This window comes from Simochromis diagramma, unplaced genomic scaffold (genome assembly GCF_900408965.1).
Source record: "Simochromis diagramma unplaced genomic scaffold, fSimDia1.1 OVJJ01000413.1, whole genome shotgun sequence".
NCBI lineage: Eukaryota > Metazoa > Chordata > Actinopteri > Cichliformes > Cichlidae > Simochromis > Simochromis diagramma.
Window position 1 is genome coordinate 2,441,539 of NW_024386948.1, and position 14,903 is coordinate 2,456,441.

Below are 14,903 nucleotides of genomic sequence, written 5' to 3' on the forward strand. Positions count from 1 at the left end.
CAGCCTGTTTCCAGGGCATTTAAACCTTGTCCCTCACATCTGGTTTAAGGTCACTGTGGATTTCAAACAAAAAAATAGAGAGTGGCAAGAGTGGGCGTGTTTGTAAAGAGGGGTTAATCCACACTACCCGCACAGACTGGGATTCCCCCCCCCCCCTCATCCTTCTGTGTGTGCCAGTGATTGGTTTGGGTGGGGCCAGTGGGGGGTATTTGATGTAGAGATTATTAAACAAAATGTGGATTTGACACAAAAGTCAACATCTGTGCAATTTATTAGAACCCCCGGAAACACACACACACACAATTGAGAGGACCCCCTCCCTTCCTTTAAATAACCTCTGGCTGATCTCCCTGTCTGGAGATCTGTGCGTGTGAGCGCATACGTATATGATGTGTGCCTGTCTGCGGCGTGTAATCTGAGTCCGGTAATCCGTCTGAGCAAAAACTGCTCGGACACTTTGAGACACGGAATCAGACAGATGCTTAGGCATGCATTTTGCATTCGGGAGAGAGATATTAGTGGCGCTACGCTGCTTTGAAAACAGCGTTTTGTTAGCTTTTAGAAAACCGTAAAGGCGGTGTTAAGGTTCACATATTGAGGAAGGAGAGTACAAACAACCATCGGTCCAGAAGAGCTTGGTCAAACAATTGATTTTAATGAATACACGCGTGGGAAGACCACTCTGTACGCAGACAGGGATTGATCTTCAACTTAATCAAAGCATAAGCAGATATTTATACCATCAGGGTTTGAATTAATGATGCCCCTTCATACGTCACAGATACATTTCATACATAGGTCACATCAAAACCACAATGACTTTTAACACAGTTTAAAAGAACGTTGTCTTCGTCTTCATGGCAGGTACATCCTGTCACTGCCGGATGCTCGCTTGTCATCTTGACACCTCAGCAGCAGTTCTGCGACAAACTGCTCTTTTTGCAACCCCAAGCAAAACATGATTAAACTTCCACCTATAAATGATGAGTGTGTGTGTGTGTCTATGTCGTCCTCAAATGCTCTCTCATCTCACCCGTTGCACTTCTGACCTTTTACCAGACCAGAGGCTCATCCTTATGTGTAATAACTTAACTGAAACTGTATGTACTATGTTGAATAAATGTTTTAAACAAGAACCTCTACTAAAAGCTTAATAAAAGAATATAAAAGTATAACAGACAATTTGAATAACCTAGTAATTCAAATAGCCTCGTCTAACCTGCTCCTCAGGATAACCTGCGCTTAGATTCTGCTTTCGGTTTCAGTTCTGCAAAGCCTGCAACTTCCTGTCAGCCTGCAACTTAGTCTTTCTGAAAGACACACACTGTTTAAACATCTGAATGCAATATCCATGCTGCCGATTATATTATTAATGCAATAGTAATGATGATGATTATTTACCAATAGCAGTAAAATAATTTCCCTGATCCACAGCGGTAGGAGGATTGAAGATCTGTGAAAGATGGAACAAAATCTGAAAAATGTACGTTTTCTAAAGAAAATGGTGAAAACCCGACAAACAAAAGTCTGAGGAAGCAAAGTCAGGGAATAATGCCTGCTGCTTTTTCTAATTGGACACTACTTAATCTACATAAAATGCAGAATTGATTAAGCATACCATCTGCTTCTGATGATAAAGAAATACGACAGCTACAGCATTTACTGCATGCATGATAGGGCTCTAAATTCAAACTCTACAAGGATTTATTGCACACTCTCCCTCCTCTTATGTATAATAAAGAGGCATCTCAGATTGCGTTACATAAAACCTGCTCTTTGTGTATTTGCCGACCACAGAGAGAGCCGTCTAGGAGAGTTTGCAGCCACGGTTTTTACCTCGGACTCCGTGATGGTGAAGCCAAAGAATTCGCTTTACTCTTCGTGACCCTCGTCAGACAGGTTCCCTTCTGTTCTCCAAAGGCTGCAGTTGAATCTTTCCGTGACTGCTAATCCACCACTGGTGTTTTACAAACTCCCGGTTAGCCTGTCCTAAGCCCCCCAAAGAGCCCTTAAGTGGTTGAAGCTCAGTTCTCGTCAGGGGTCCTGTAATGACTGGGATTTGGTTCTTCTAATTGTCATTTAGCAGTGAGCTTGAAGCTCGTGCAGCTTTGGACAGGAGCGTGTAGACGTGTCATTAGTGTGTGTGCGTGTGCGTAAGGTTGAGGCACGAGTGTGCCTGTGCATCACGTATGAATCACCCGTGAAAGAAAGGGCCAGCTTGGTGGTTCTTACCTCCCCGTGTTTGCTAATGGAAGACAGCTCTCTGACACGATGCGTCGCTTTTTTGATGTGTTAACAAAGGATGAAGGGCTGAATGCTCCTAAGAAGAAAAGGGAAAGTAATGTGGGAAATTAGAGTGATGAAGAAAGGTGTAAAACACACCAGCGCTGCACATTAATCACCTCAATCACACCACCAGGTGTGGGCGTTTCTGTCAATTTTATTAATTTTTTTTCCCAAATATTCTGCATGCCATCACATTTTCAATTCGACACCCATGTGACTTGTTAATTCTAAGTCACATTTCTCACATATGCGCCTCATTACTTGATGAGATGCGAAGACACTCAGGAATTGCACATTTCGCACACTTACACGTAGACGCGAGCTTCGCAACGATTTTTTTCTTCTGTTTTGTTTTGTTTAAATAGACGCGCACGCTCCCGCGCCCAAACGAATTAACATTTAAAACACACGCTGTCACCTGTCTGTGAAGAAAATCCCAGGCGTCCCAGTGCTAAGCAAGCTTTGTGCTGCTGAAAGGCACTGTATGTGCTAAATCAGTCTAACGCTGACACACACATAGTAACATGGAGGAGAGGGGGGAAAAGTCAGCCTTCAGCTTTTCTTCCTGCACCTCCATCACACTGTAGAGTAGAGGAGAATAGAATAGCCTTTTATTACCTTTGTAGCTCTCAGGCTAGCGGTGGACATATCGATCGATCAGGTGGTATCGCTAATACTGGCCCTGTATTCACTTGGCATGCGATCGATGCCCACATTTGTAGTATCCCACAGCACTAGCTCAGGCACAAACACACAGGCTTTGTTTTCCGCTTATTCTACATGCTGATGCGTATTAAAAACAGCGTGTGCGTGCGCCGACACACAGCGAGACACAATCGGTTACATCGGCACCAAGCAGGAGGCTTTGACCAGAGGTGGTGTTAGGGTCACGACGTCAACCTTTGCACGCGCGCACACACTCGCCTCAGCCTCTCTTAGAGCTAGTTGTAGAGAGCGGCCAGCTGGAACCAGTTTCTACTGTCAACATCTTCATAGTGAGAAACAGGGGAAGAGAGCCAGGGGGGATGAAAAGTGTAATGGACGGAGAAAGAGGCTTGGATCAGGAGAACAACATGGGAGTGAAGAAAGAAAAAAAATGGCTGGAAAACAAGTAATGGCTTGTGCAGAGAGCTTGCCACATCTCCCCCTGGTGCCATCATGTTGCAGAAAAACACTGACAGAGGAAGGAGATGTGTGCCAAAACAGCGCAGAATGGATGGTAAATGAATCAAGCTATGATGTGTACATCCATCCGCACCTCACTTTCCAGGAACAAGCGCTCTAACAAGATCCAGCGAACCTTTGCCTGCTTTAAGATTGCACATTACATTTCCGTGCTCTGTTTGCTTAGAAATGTCAGGAGGATGTTTACTATAATACAAACACGCCCATCGCGGTGACCTGGTTCTCTGCAAAAGTCATCAATAGTTAAACACCCGTGGTGCCTGGGTTCTGCCGATGTCCGCGAAAAAGAGGCCTGACCGTCACATGTTGCTATGCGAGCGCGTAATGGGGTCTTCGTTATATTTTAATGACTCTCGGCTCACTTGGAGACACAACATGACAGCATCAATTATTCAGCCCACCTCGAAAGCACGCTTACGTGAGGGGAGGGACCCGTATAGACACACACATTAAAAAATAAAACCCCAAAATTCCAGTTGTTAGGCAGATTGGAGGTGGCCCAGACACCAACCACACTGACCGCCCTTCCTGTTGCTACAACTTCTTTTATTTCAAGTTGGCGAAAAAGTAACCAGGTTACCAACGAGTTAGTCAATGAACAACCATCTGCTTCCCATGGCCGTTGACCTTTAACCTTAGAAGTAATGGGTGAGGAGTGGGAGACCACTCAGGTATCCTGACAATAGAGTGGAGGAAGTCGTGAGAACCGAGGACACTAAAGACCAAACCGGCAACTCTTCCCTGCCCTTGTCTTTCTGTGCTGTCTTTCTTCTAGGTTTGCTCTCTCTCCACTCACATCCATAATAATTTGCTTTTTAAAAGGAAAATAAAAAGAGCCTCTGGAGATGATTCGTACTGAGAAAATTATTCTTTTTGTGTCAGTAATGTTGGCCACATTCCCAGGTTTTATCCAAAGATGAGTAGGAAAGAAAAGCAGCTGGCAGTGTTGCAGTGCATTGACTGATGGCCTTTTAGCAACGTTGGGCATTTTGAAACATTTCTGGGAAGCTGAAGCCCACAGATGTTTTACAGTCATTCCTCAGTCTACCCACTTCTATTGACCGAAACGCACTGCTGTTTTATTTACGTGGCATTTATTAAAGTAAACTTTGTGCCAAAGTTGGAACTTTACACAAAAAATAGTGTTCGTTAGGTTTTTTGTGGGGTTTTTTTTGCTTGTTTTTGCATTTCCAGCTTCTTCCCAAATGAGGAAATTCCACTGAATTTTCTCATTTTGGCTTATTATGTGATAAATGCTTGGATGGAGTATTTCCTGTTACAGTCAATCTGCTCGTTGTTCTTTTCCTCCCTGCTCGTCACCACTCCCTTCATATTCCTAAGTTATGTCCTCTGCCCTCCATTCAACCTTTTTCTGTCTGCCGCTCCCTTCTCCCGCACACCCTCGCTTTTTCTGTCATTAACCATCCTTCTGAGGACGCGCTTCCTTTCCCCCCGCAGTCATTTTCGGTTTTACTGCCTCACGTGCTGCTCTTTGTCTCACATACTCGGCATCTGGGAGTGGGAATGATGGGGCGGTTGTATTGCAAGGCCTGCCCTCCATCGTGGACGCGCACTGGTGTTTACATAACCCCCATAACCACATCCCCTGTTTTGCCTCTTAGGTAAACATAACAGCTGTCTATCCTCGATCCAGCAGCAGATAGAGCAGCGATAGGCCCGCTTATCTGTTCAAACACTCACAGCGCTTTGTATTATCAGTGTGAGCTCCACTTGATTTAATCAGGCCATGCCCAAAATCAAATAAAACCCCCCGAGAAGGATTTTAGAAATGATATCACTCGTATTCCCATCGGTTATGGAATTTCTGGAATATCATTTTTTAGAGTTAGGGGAATTTTGTAAATGGGTCAAACAGAAAACAGACTTTAATGATTTTAAAAAAAATATCAAAAAATCAAATTTTTAAGGCTGTGGTGGAGTGCTGAGGTTTGATCTCAATTAAAGTAAAAGAAAACTCATGTAGGGACCTTTTTTTTAGGCATGATGCCTTTTAATCTTTAATTCAGCCGCTTGTAGCAGTTGTCTTCCCATCTCTCCATTGTGTGCGGCAGCTGTGATGCGGCGTTCCTATCAGCTGGCACGGTCAACCGCAAACAGAGAGTGAGTGACACTTAACAGTCACTCAGTTAAAAGACGCTCACCCTGCTTATCTGGGTGCGTGGGATGTGACCGTGTTTGTGTGGGCTCCTGTGGTTTCCTGCGTCTGGGTGTGCGGTTACAGTGAGTAGCCGCCAACAAGAGGAAGAAAGGCATACGGGAGGTGTGAGGAGACATCAACAGTGCGGTCTGGACGAGGAGATTTATGTAGAAAATGGAGGTTTTTGAGATGAAGGGATTCAGAGCGATGTGGGCTCGAGAGTGGAGGGAAGAGGATGCGGGGAAGGAAAGAGGAGGAAGTCACAATTGAGTGTTCCCATCCGATTCTCTCGAGCATCACAGGCAATTGCACACTTTTCTGCCCACAACAGGAAGTAACTTGACCACCGCGGTTACATTTGCCCTCTGACCCCTCCACCCTCGCTGCCCCACCCCGTTGCCTTACGGGAGGAAAGGAGCGGTTCAGGGAGAAGTGAATGTTGATGCTGTGGAAGCGTCAGGAAGTGAATTTCACTCGCATCCTGCCCACCTGGACAGACTTCCTGCCTCCGGCGGCTAATCATGTTCTGTCGTGTCAGGTCAACTCTCCCACAGCTTCCTATGACCACCAGTGCAGAGGTGTGTGGAAGTCGATAGATGTCGATAGGGTGTGTGTGTGTGTTTGAGGAAATCTCATCCTTCGATGGGCTTTCCCAGCCTCCCGGTGCTGAACCTTCGACCCTAAAACACATCGACAGCTGGGCTGGTGACACTGGATCCGTGTTTGGGTTGTCTCTGCTTTGTCCGGCCTGCCACTGTGTGTGTGTGTGTGTGTGTGAAGCCAAGCGAAACTGTGCACTGTGGGTGGGTGTTCAAACAAGAGTGTGTGTGTGTCTAACTGAGAAAGAGAAATAAGACAGCACAGCTAAGTTACAACACATCTCCTCCTGATGGTAACCAACCCTTTTTTGCTTGTCCTCTGTTTGCCTTTGCTGTCCAGATTTTCCACGCTAACACAGATCCGGCCGAAGTGGTTCTCAACCGCGTCCCGCAGCCGGTCTTGGCCCGGTTCGTTCGGATCCGACCACAGACCTGGAAGAACGGCATCGCCCTTCGTTTCGAGCTCTACGGATGCCAGATTACAGGTGCGTTCGTGTGCGTGTGTGCGTGTCATGAAGCAGTCAAGTTGCCAGAATCATCCCGCTTTGCATTCATGGCTTGAACAGAACTTTGGGTTCGCTTTCTGTGACTCGTGGGTTTAAATCAGTAATCATGCACCAGCTCTATCCTCTCGGTTCAACCAACACAAAGCACTGTTTTAAAATCTAACTTGTTCTAAAAAAAAGAAAAGAAAGAAAAACCCATCAGCTTTTTTTTTTGGTTTTTTTGGGGTTTTTTGTGTCCCGTTTGGATCTTTAGCCATCAGAATTGTTGTCTTAAGGCCAAGAAAGATGCCAAGCGGATTTATTTTACCAAGTGGATCATCATGGCCTTGCCATATTGGTCCATTTGATTGACCTTTATTATAATTATGTATTTATTTTATTTTCGGTTCCTACAAACGGGACAGACATGACTGGGGGATAGGACAGGGAGAAAGAATGAAAGAAAGAGAGGGAGAGAAAGAAAAACAGAGGGGAGAAGAGACGGTGAGAAAGGGGGGAAGAAAGAAAGAAAAACAAACAAAACACCTGGATCACCTGTATGGAGAGAAAAACAGAAGAGAAAGCAAACAAAAAAAGAGCAACATAATAAATACAGCACCATCACAATAAACTAGCTAGCAGTAGATAACAGTAGATACTAAATATTAAACGATATTGTGCAGCACGCAAGATAGACAGCGCACAATGTGCTTTGAGGCAGCAGCCAAGAAAGGTGAAGTCCGCGTCTGTGAACACCTGTGTGTACACCTGTGTGCATACCTGTGTGGATCAGCATGCTTGTATTCCAAAAGTTTCTCCATGTAACGATCTGCTAGGGAGTGTGGGGAGCCATAAAACCCATCAGCTTTAACGACATTTAACTTCCTAAACCTTAAAGGGCCGGATCAAACACACACACGCATTCAGACATAAATGTGTATTTATACTCTCTCCCACAATCCCTCTTGCTGTGTTTTAAACATGGCAACCCTCGGGCTAATTAAAGGAAGCTTCTGCTTCTATTCTTTCTTCCAGAGGCACCACCAGTGTCATTTTCCTCTTTCAGTGCTCTCCCACTCCTTCTTCCCCTCTGCTCGCTTTTCTGTCTCTGACTCCCTCAACGCTGCCACCCCCCCACCACCACCACATCCCATTTTTCCTCTCATGGTTTTGGAGACTTTTTTTTTTTTTGATGTGCCGTCTTTGCTCCGTGAGCTCCTCTAGATTGAGAAACGAGTACCGATCAATCATTCATGGCTCCCCGTTCACTCTTACATCAGAAACTGTGATTCGCCTCAGCCTCAACAGCTGCTATTGGAATAACTATTAGCTCTTACAGTACAGGTGCTTCAGCACACAGGCGCTTTCTAAATATAGCGCGTGACCTCAAAAAAAAAAGCAGGCACACCTCTTGGAATATACACAGACCCTTCCCACACGTACGCACAGTCACACGTTTTCCGTCTCCTGCGCTTTTTATTCATTATTTACATCTCCTGCATTTGCGGTGACATAACAGCATGAAACTTTGATCTGTGTTCTCTTAAACCGTCAGCACTACTAACATCTCCCCACATCTCTTCCCCTCCGTCTCTCTCGACGCCCTCCGCGCTCATCCAGCGCCGCTCGTCTCTCACTCCGCCTACCTCCGTCCTTCCCCCTCTCCCACTGTTTGTCTCTGCAGGCGACTCATCTCTGCGTTTCTCTCTCCTTTTCCCAGCCTCCCCAAGCCGTCATCTCCCGCTCCAAGTCTCCTTCTCTGCTTTTATTTTCACCCCCGTCACCACTCTTTCTTTCCACTCTCTACTTCTCTGTCTCCCCACTCCTTGTATCATACCTTATTTTTATCCCCTTAATCCTCATTTCTCTCTCACACATACTCCCCCAGCAAGTTATTTTCACTTCTACTCACCCATCCGTATCTGAATGAGTTTCATTTCCGAGCGCTTTGACGTGTACATAAAACTTTCTCTCAGTCGGCGAATGTACATAAAATGTGTGCCGCATAATGAGCAGACGAGCTATTGTACAGAATATAAAGAAACAATGCTCCGAACAGCATTATATGGCGCTCAGGGTATTTTTTTGTTAGATGTGAGATGTGAGAAGCGTGCATGCAAAGCAGACAAGTGTGCCCATTCAGCAGCAGACTTAACATATGCTTTTATCTCGCTAATGGCAGCCTAATTGCATATTGAACATGAAGCGGTAGCGCTTTGTTACACATCTTTTTTTTCTCTTCCCTCCATTCTCTTGTCTCTCACCTCATCTTTTCCTGTTTGTTCCAGTCTAAACTCTTAATGCTCAGTGGCCAGCAGTGTGATCCTGCGGCGAAGCCTAACAGCTCCCCGGTGGGAAAATGTGTACCAGCACAGCGTTAGGTGGTCTCTTCTTCCAAGGAAACTAAAGAAGTCTCTAACCCTCTCTGCCTTTCCCCTCCAGATGCTCCATGTTCAGACCTGCAGGGGCTGATGTCCGGCCTGCTCCCCGATGCCCAGATCTCAACCTCATCCAGCAGGGACGTGGTGTGGAATCCCGGGAGCACCCGTCTCGTTGCCAGTCGCTCCGGCTGGTTCCCTGCTCCTGCGCAGCCACTGGCTGGAGAGGAGTGGCTGCAGGTAGACTTTGCATTTATTGTGCATTACTTTAAAGCAATGATGTTAGCATACACCTTTACCTTCTAGTTAAGTTAAAACGCAGTCACAGAGCACAGCTGCCATAAAAACATAAGCATTGTTCTTATGCATGAGTCCCCCCCCCAAAAAAAATGGCTGCCCAGAGTTTTTCCTTTCCACTGTTGCCAAGTGCTTTCTCATAGTGTGATTGTTGGGTTTTCTTTCTATAACTGTCTTTATCGCACAATATAAAACACATTGAGGTGTCTGTTGTTGTGATTTGGTGCTATATGAATAAAACTGAATTGAATTGAATTAAATTATAAATCTAAACTCTACAGGTGGACCTGGGTTTAGCCAAGACAGTGCGCGGAGTCATCACCCAGGGAGCGAGGGGAGGAGACGCAGGAAGTGGAGCGGCCACAGATAACCGGGCATTTGTCAGGAAGTACAAAGTGGCACACAGCCTGAATGGGAAGGATTGGAATTTCATCATGGACAGCAAGACTAGCTTACCAAAGGTGGGTCAGGGGAGGCGGGCAGATGAAGAGCGGTGCTCTTGTGTGTTTTTTTTACCAGTTCAGTAACCACTGCAGTGTTGGTTTTTTTGTGCAGATCTTTGAGGGGAACACACACTATGACACCCCAGAGCTCCGGCATTTCGAGGAGACAGTGGCCCAGTATATCCGACTCTATCCAGAGCGGTGGTCTCCGGCAGGCATTGGGATGAGAGTGGAGATTCTGGGCTGTGACCTTCCAGGTAGGACGCTCGGCCGTGATCTGTTTGACACAGGATCATTTTATATACATATATGATAATTTGCTGCCTACAGTATTCCAGGCTGAATTATTTGCCCTGCGCTGTAATGAACTCTAACCAGAAGTGAATGGACCTTGAGGAAGGTGGCTCACTAGAAAAGCGAGCCTCACATTAGATATGCATGAGAGTCATTAGAGGATGCCAGAGGTGAAAAGAGACACCCCGTGTGAGCTGAGAAAGGGAAACTGATAGCACCCTTGAAAAGTAATTATTTCTGATTTATTTCTGATATTATTACACCGGGCTTTGTGTTAGGTTGTCTTTAAGTATCCACAAGCACCGTGAGCGGCAGGCAGTGGACAGAGCTTGGTTTAAATGAATGCATCCCCAGAGAGAGAGAGTATTTATCAGTTCACTCTCCAGCGTGGTCTGTTATCCAGATGTGAAAGTGCTGTCGGATCATACGCGCTATCATCAGCACTCACGCACATATGGACCTTCACTGTTTACCACTCCCTCTGTGCCTGAAAAGGACGACTGGGCAGTATAGCTCAACATTTACAACAGCGCTTAAACATGAGTACATATGCATGTTTTGACACACGTTTACCCCACGCGCCACAGGAAACGAGCAAAGTGTTCATGCATGTTCTCTAGACGCCTAGCATGCACACGTACTTTATTACACAAGCATGTCAAGCTACGCTTTCATTAGGACGATTTATGTGCGTTTGTGTGTGTTCCCACAAGACCTGATGAAGAACACAGTTGAAGAGCGATTGTCATTATCACCTCTACTGCACGTCCAGAGAGCTAACAAAGTAACCACAGAGTCTACAATATAAATGTAAATGTGCACAGGTCTGTTTGCATGTGCCTCGTTGTGCAAAGATGCAGCACCCATATTTTCAATCCATTATTATGTACAGTTTAAAAAAAAAATGAACAGAGGGAAGTCCCATGCAGTTTATGATTGCTGCTTAAAGCTTGCTGCTCTAAACACCTGGTCCCTGGTCATTTTATCCTCCCCTGGAGCTCCTCCAGAGCACAGGAAACAATGTGTTTTACATTAGCTGCTGCCTGATGATTGACATGTGGAAAGCAGAGCACAGAAACCAATGAACACTAAACACCAACTTAAAAAATGGGAACAAAATGAAAAAGTATTTTAGGCTTTACCGCTTGACAGAGTTGACTTTCTGAAGATGGAGTGGAGAGTTCGGGGGAAACGTGACACACAGTACTATTGTTAAGGGTCACACATTGTTCACAGACCACCAGAACTCAGCAGGGATGACGGACTACCGCTGACATCCCGTAAATCATTCGCTTCTCCGTCCCCTCTGATTTTTCAGTCGTTCTCTCCAGTCTTCAGCGATGTTCTCGGTTTACTTTTCACCTTATTGTGATTTAAAGTAAGAGGATGAAATTTATCCCCAAATCAACCCCAGCGCACTAAAGCACAATAAGAGCTCTCTCCTTATTCCTCCACATGGTTGCAGTTGTTTCGTTCCCACCCCGAGGCCCAGTGCGTGGGTCTAAAAATGTTTTTGTTCTTTTTTTTTCTTTCTTCCTTTCCATGCCTCCTCTCTTTTTGTCTCCTCCCCTCTGTTACTCATCACTCGCACCTCTTTTCCACGCTCGCTGCTGTTGGTCCTGACTCCTTCAGTTTCCTGCTCCCCCCCCCACTGTTGCCACACAACTGACTTGCACACAGATCCTCTACAGTGACTTTTTTTTTTTTAGTGTACGTACTCCCAGAATGAAAAATTTATGAGCTCAGGGATGAAATTTTAGAGGGGAAAAAAATCCAGGTAGGCTCATTTCAGTCTTGGGAGCACTGAAAAGTAGAGCTCGCACATGCTCACGCACACACACCTCAAGCTGTCTGTCCTCCCTCCATAATTCGAGTAAACACAGTAGAGCTAGCTTTCAAATGATGATCGCTCTGAACCATTTTTCTCAGTTCGGTCCTATATCATTCCGCCTTTGGAGTAAGCGCATTATCCCAGTGTTTTCACAGCATCCCAGCCTCTGGAATTTTGGCTTCTTTGTTGTTTGTGCTCTTGCATTATTCATGTCATAAGGGAACCCGCCTCCCGTTTGGGGGAGAAAAAAGCAATAACCCTTAACTTAAATGATTAAGTTTTTAAGGTGAAGGCTTGATTTAGCATTAGAGTCCCGCAAGTAGCGATTAGGGCAACTCTCCAGGAAATTAATGCAATCTTTGAAGTGATGGTGCGTCTGAGTGTGTGAGGATGAACCCTGATCTGAGCACTTAACCCCACCCGGCAAAATATCAAATAATGGCTACTTGTCTACCCCATTGTGTTCTTTTGGGGTGTATGTATATCTGCGTGCATGCATCCATCACTCTGTGTGTGTTTGAGTGTATGTGTGTGTGTGCGCACGTGTGTGTGCACTCAGTACTGCCAGGGAAAGATTTACAGAAAAGCTTTCTACATAATTGAAGATTTTTTTCCTCTTCTCTGACATATTGCTGAGTCAGACTCTTTGGAAGTGAGCAATGTCTTTTTTTACAGGGTGGGTTGGCCCTCACGACCGTGTGTGTGTGTGTGTGTGTGTGTGTTTGGCGACTGCGTGTGCACTGAAAAGCAAGCCCGCAGAAGAATTTGTCTGTGAGCATGTGCATTCGCATATGTGAGCGTGCATCTCGATTATCTATGTCAGCACTGCCCCACCCCCTTCCAGCCGCCTAGGGCCCCCGGTTCTAAGTGTTGGTATCTCATCCCGTGCATGATGATGACTTGCATCATCACCTGCAGCAGCAGACACATTATGTAAGACAACACTCTGCTGCAGAGGGACTGTTCCTGCATTTCAAGGCTCCCTCTCTGCTGTGCAACAAACCCGCGTGCTGCAGCTCTCGCGACACCGTCCTCGCACGCATCAAGGACAGGACTCGGGGCATGGTAGGCAGGTCACATACGTTAACACACATTACCTCCCCCTCGCCTCGCACAAACATACACACCCTGCAAACAGCGCGCAAGTCAGTGCCATTCCCATCGCCTCCCAAAACACTCCTGTCACACCCTGGAAAGGTCAGCACATTTACACTGTGACAAGGCCTGACCTTTGAAAGCATAGAGTACTCAGGAGCTGGGCAGAATCTTAATGGACTCGACTGCGCGCTCTCTGCTTGTGTGTGTTTAGCTGCGGCGCGCGCTCAGGTAATGTGTAGATGGTTTATTTTAACGCCCGCTCCTGAGACTTAACTAGAGGACCCAAAAGGTCAGAATGGAATAAAAAGGCAAACACACACACACAAAAAGCAAAAGACGGCGAGAAGAGCGAACACAAGAGGAGGAATAAAGAGGAGACGCTGAACAAGACGTGGTGGCCCATTTGAAAGTCGGATGGGTGGAAGAGAGGTAGAAGGGTAGAGTTGCTTTCCATGCTTTTGCTTCCCAGTGGACCGGCAGCGATAAGAGTCTCATTAGGTAGTTAATAGCTGGCATAAAGGACGTGACATTAACGCTGGGTTAATGTCAGAAGCAGTCGCCAGCTGTGGCCAGCCTTTTCATCTCTGCCATTTCTCCAGCTGTGGCGCCGTTGCGCTCGTTTCCGCGGGAAGTTCTTTTAAGCAGATCAATTGCGTATCACGGTGTGTTTGTTGCCCTCATTGCTTTTTTCGCAGCCTTTAAATGATAATGGTAGCCTCACAGAAGGAGGAACCTTAACAGCAGGAGGCCTCTAGTACTGCCACTAACAGGCGTTAGACATGCTTAATCCATGTCACGCTTTTTCCTTCTTAGATACTCGTGTGTGTCTGTTCAACCTCCCGTCTCACACACGATCATCAAGCATCCAAGTCTTGGAGTTGTTTAGATGGACTAAATAAGAAAAAGGCAGAGGAAAATGAAATATAATGGGTTTGAGAGTGCACTTAGCCTTTTTTTTTAGGAGTCACCGTCGTCAAATGTCTGCAATGTGTTTGAATCTATTTGAAGAAAACAGACAAACAGAAAGAAAAACAAGTTGGCTGACTAAATGTAAATGTGAGAAAACACCTGCATTTTTTTATTTTTTTATTATACATCTGGATCTTTGGCTGACCCAAACTCCTGCGTAAATTCCCACAGCTCACCAGGTTCAGCCCATCTGCTCTTAATAACTACGCTTTTATTTTTTCTTCCTACCACTTCACATTCTAGCTGCAGCCTGCTCAACATGTGTGTGTGTGTTTGTGCATTTGACATCTTTTAATGAGCAAACTGCTGGATTATTTATGCCTCTGTGTGTTGTTTGTCTTTCTTTTTGATATATGCGAGATTTAGTTGACGTTAATGGAGGACCGAAAATCATACATTTCACTTTGTGTTTGTTCTCCCTCCTTCCAAGCGCGCATGAGTTATGGAGTGAAGAAGGTCCTCGAATGCACACAGACAAACACGCACAACAGTTCACACAGACAGCAGAGTGGGTGATGGAGTGTGTGTGTCTGTGTGTGCGCGCTTTTAGACCCTTCTTGACAGCGAGAGAGTGGTCCCAGAGTGCGATCATCCCGTCCGAGGTCGAGGGGAGTTTGTTAGACAGAGCCATCCATCAGCCTTAGCGCCAGCCTGTTTTGTGTGTGTGTGTATTAACATGTGGACATGTGTGCCTGTTCATTTGTGCGTCTGCATATCCGAGCCAGTATGTATGGTAGACAGATTCTGACGCCTGAGCTCCCAGACACAACATGACAAGGGCTCTCTTGGGTTTTCTGTGCCTTCCTCTGACAGGAGACATGAATTAGTACAGTGAGGCGGTTTCAGTACCACGTACGATTCGTAGGCACATTCTTTGTGC

At 45.8% G+C, this 14,903-nt stretch overlaps 1 protein-coding gene across 4 annotated transcripts in view; it reads left to right on the plus strand.

The window, feature by feature from the left end:
• Positions 1-14,903, plus strand: part of nrp2a (neuropilin 2a) — a 70,019-nt gene that overhangs the window by 38,703 nt on the left and 16,413 nt on the right. For all 4 annotated transcript variants that reach the window (XM_040038244.1, XM_040038245.1, XM_040038246.1 and 1 more), the window contains 4 exons: positions 6,569-6,713; positions 9,156-9,331; positions 9,670-9,849; positions 9,944-10,088. In XM_040038244.1, the coding sequence (XP_039894178.1) occupies positions 6,569-6,713; positions 9,156-9,331; positions 9,670-9,849; positions 9,944-10,088 (646 nt within the window). The remainder of the gene's footprint in view (positions 1-6,568; positions 6,714-9,155; positions 9,332-9,669; positions 9,850-9,943; positions 10,089-14,903) is intronic.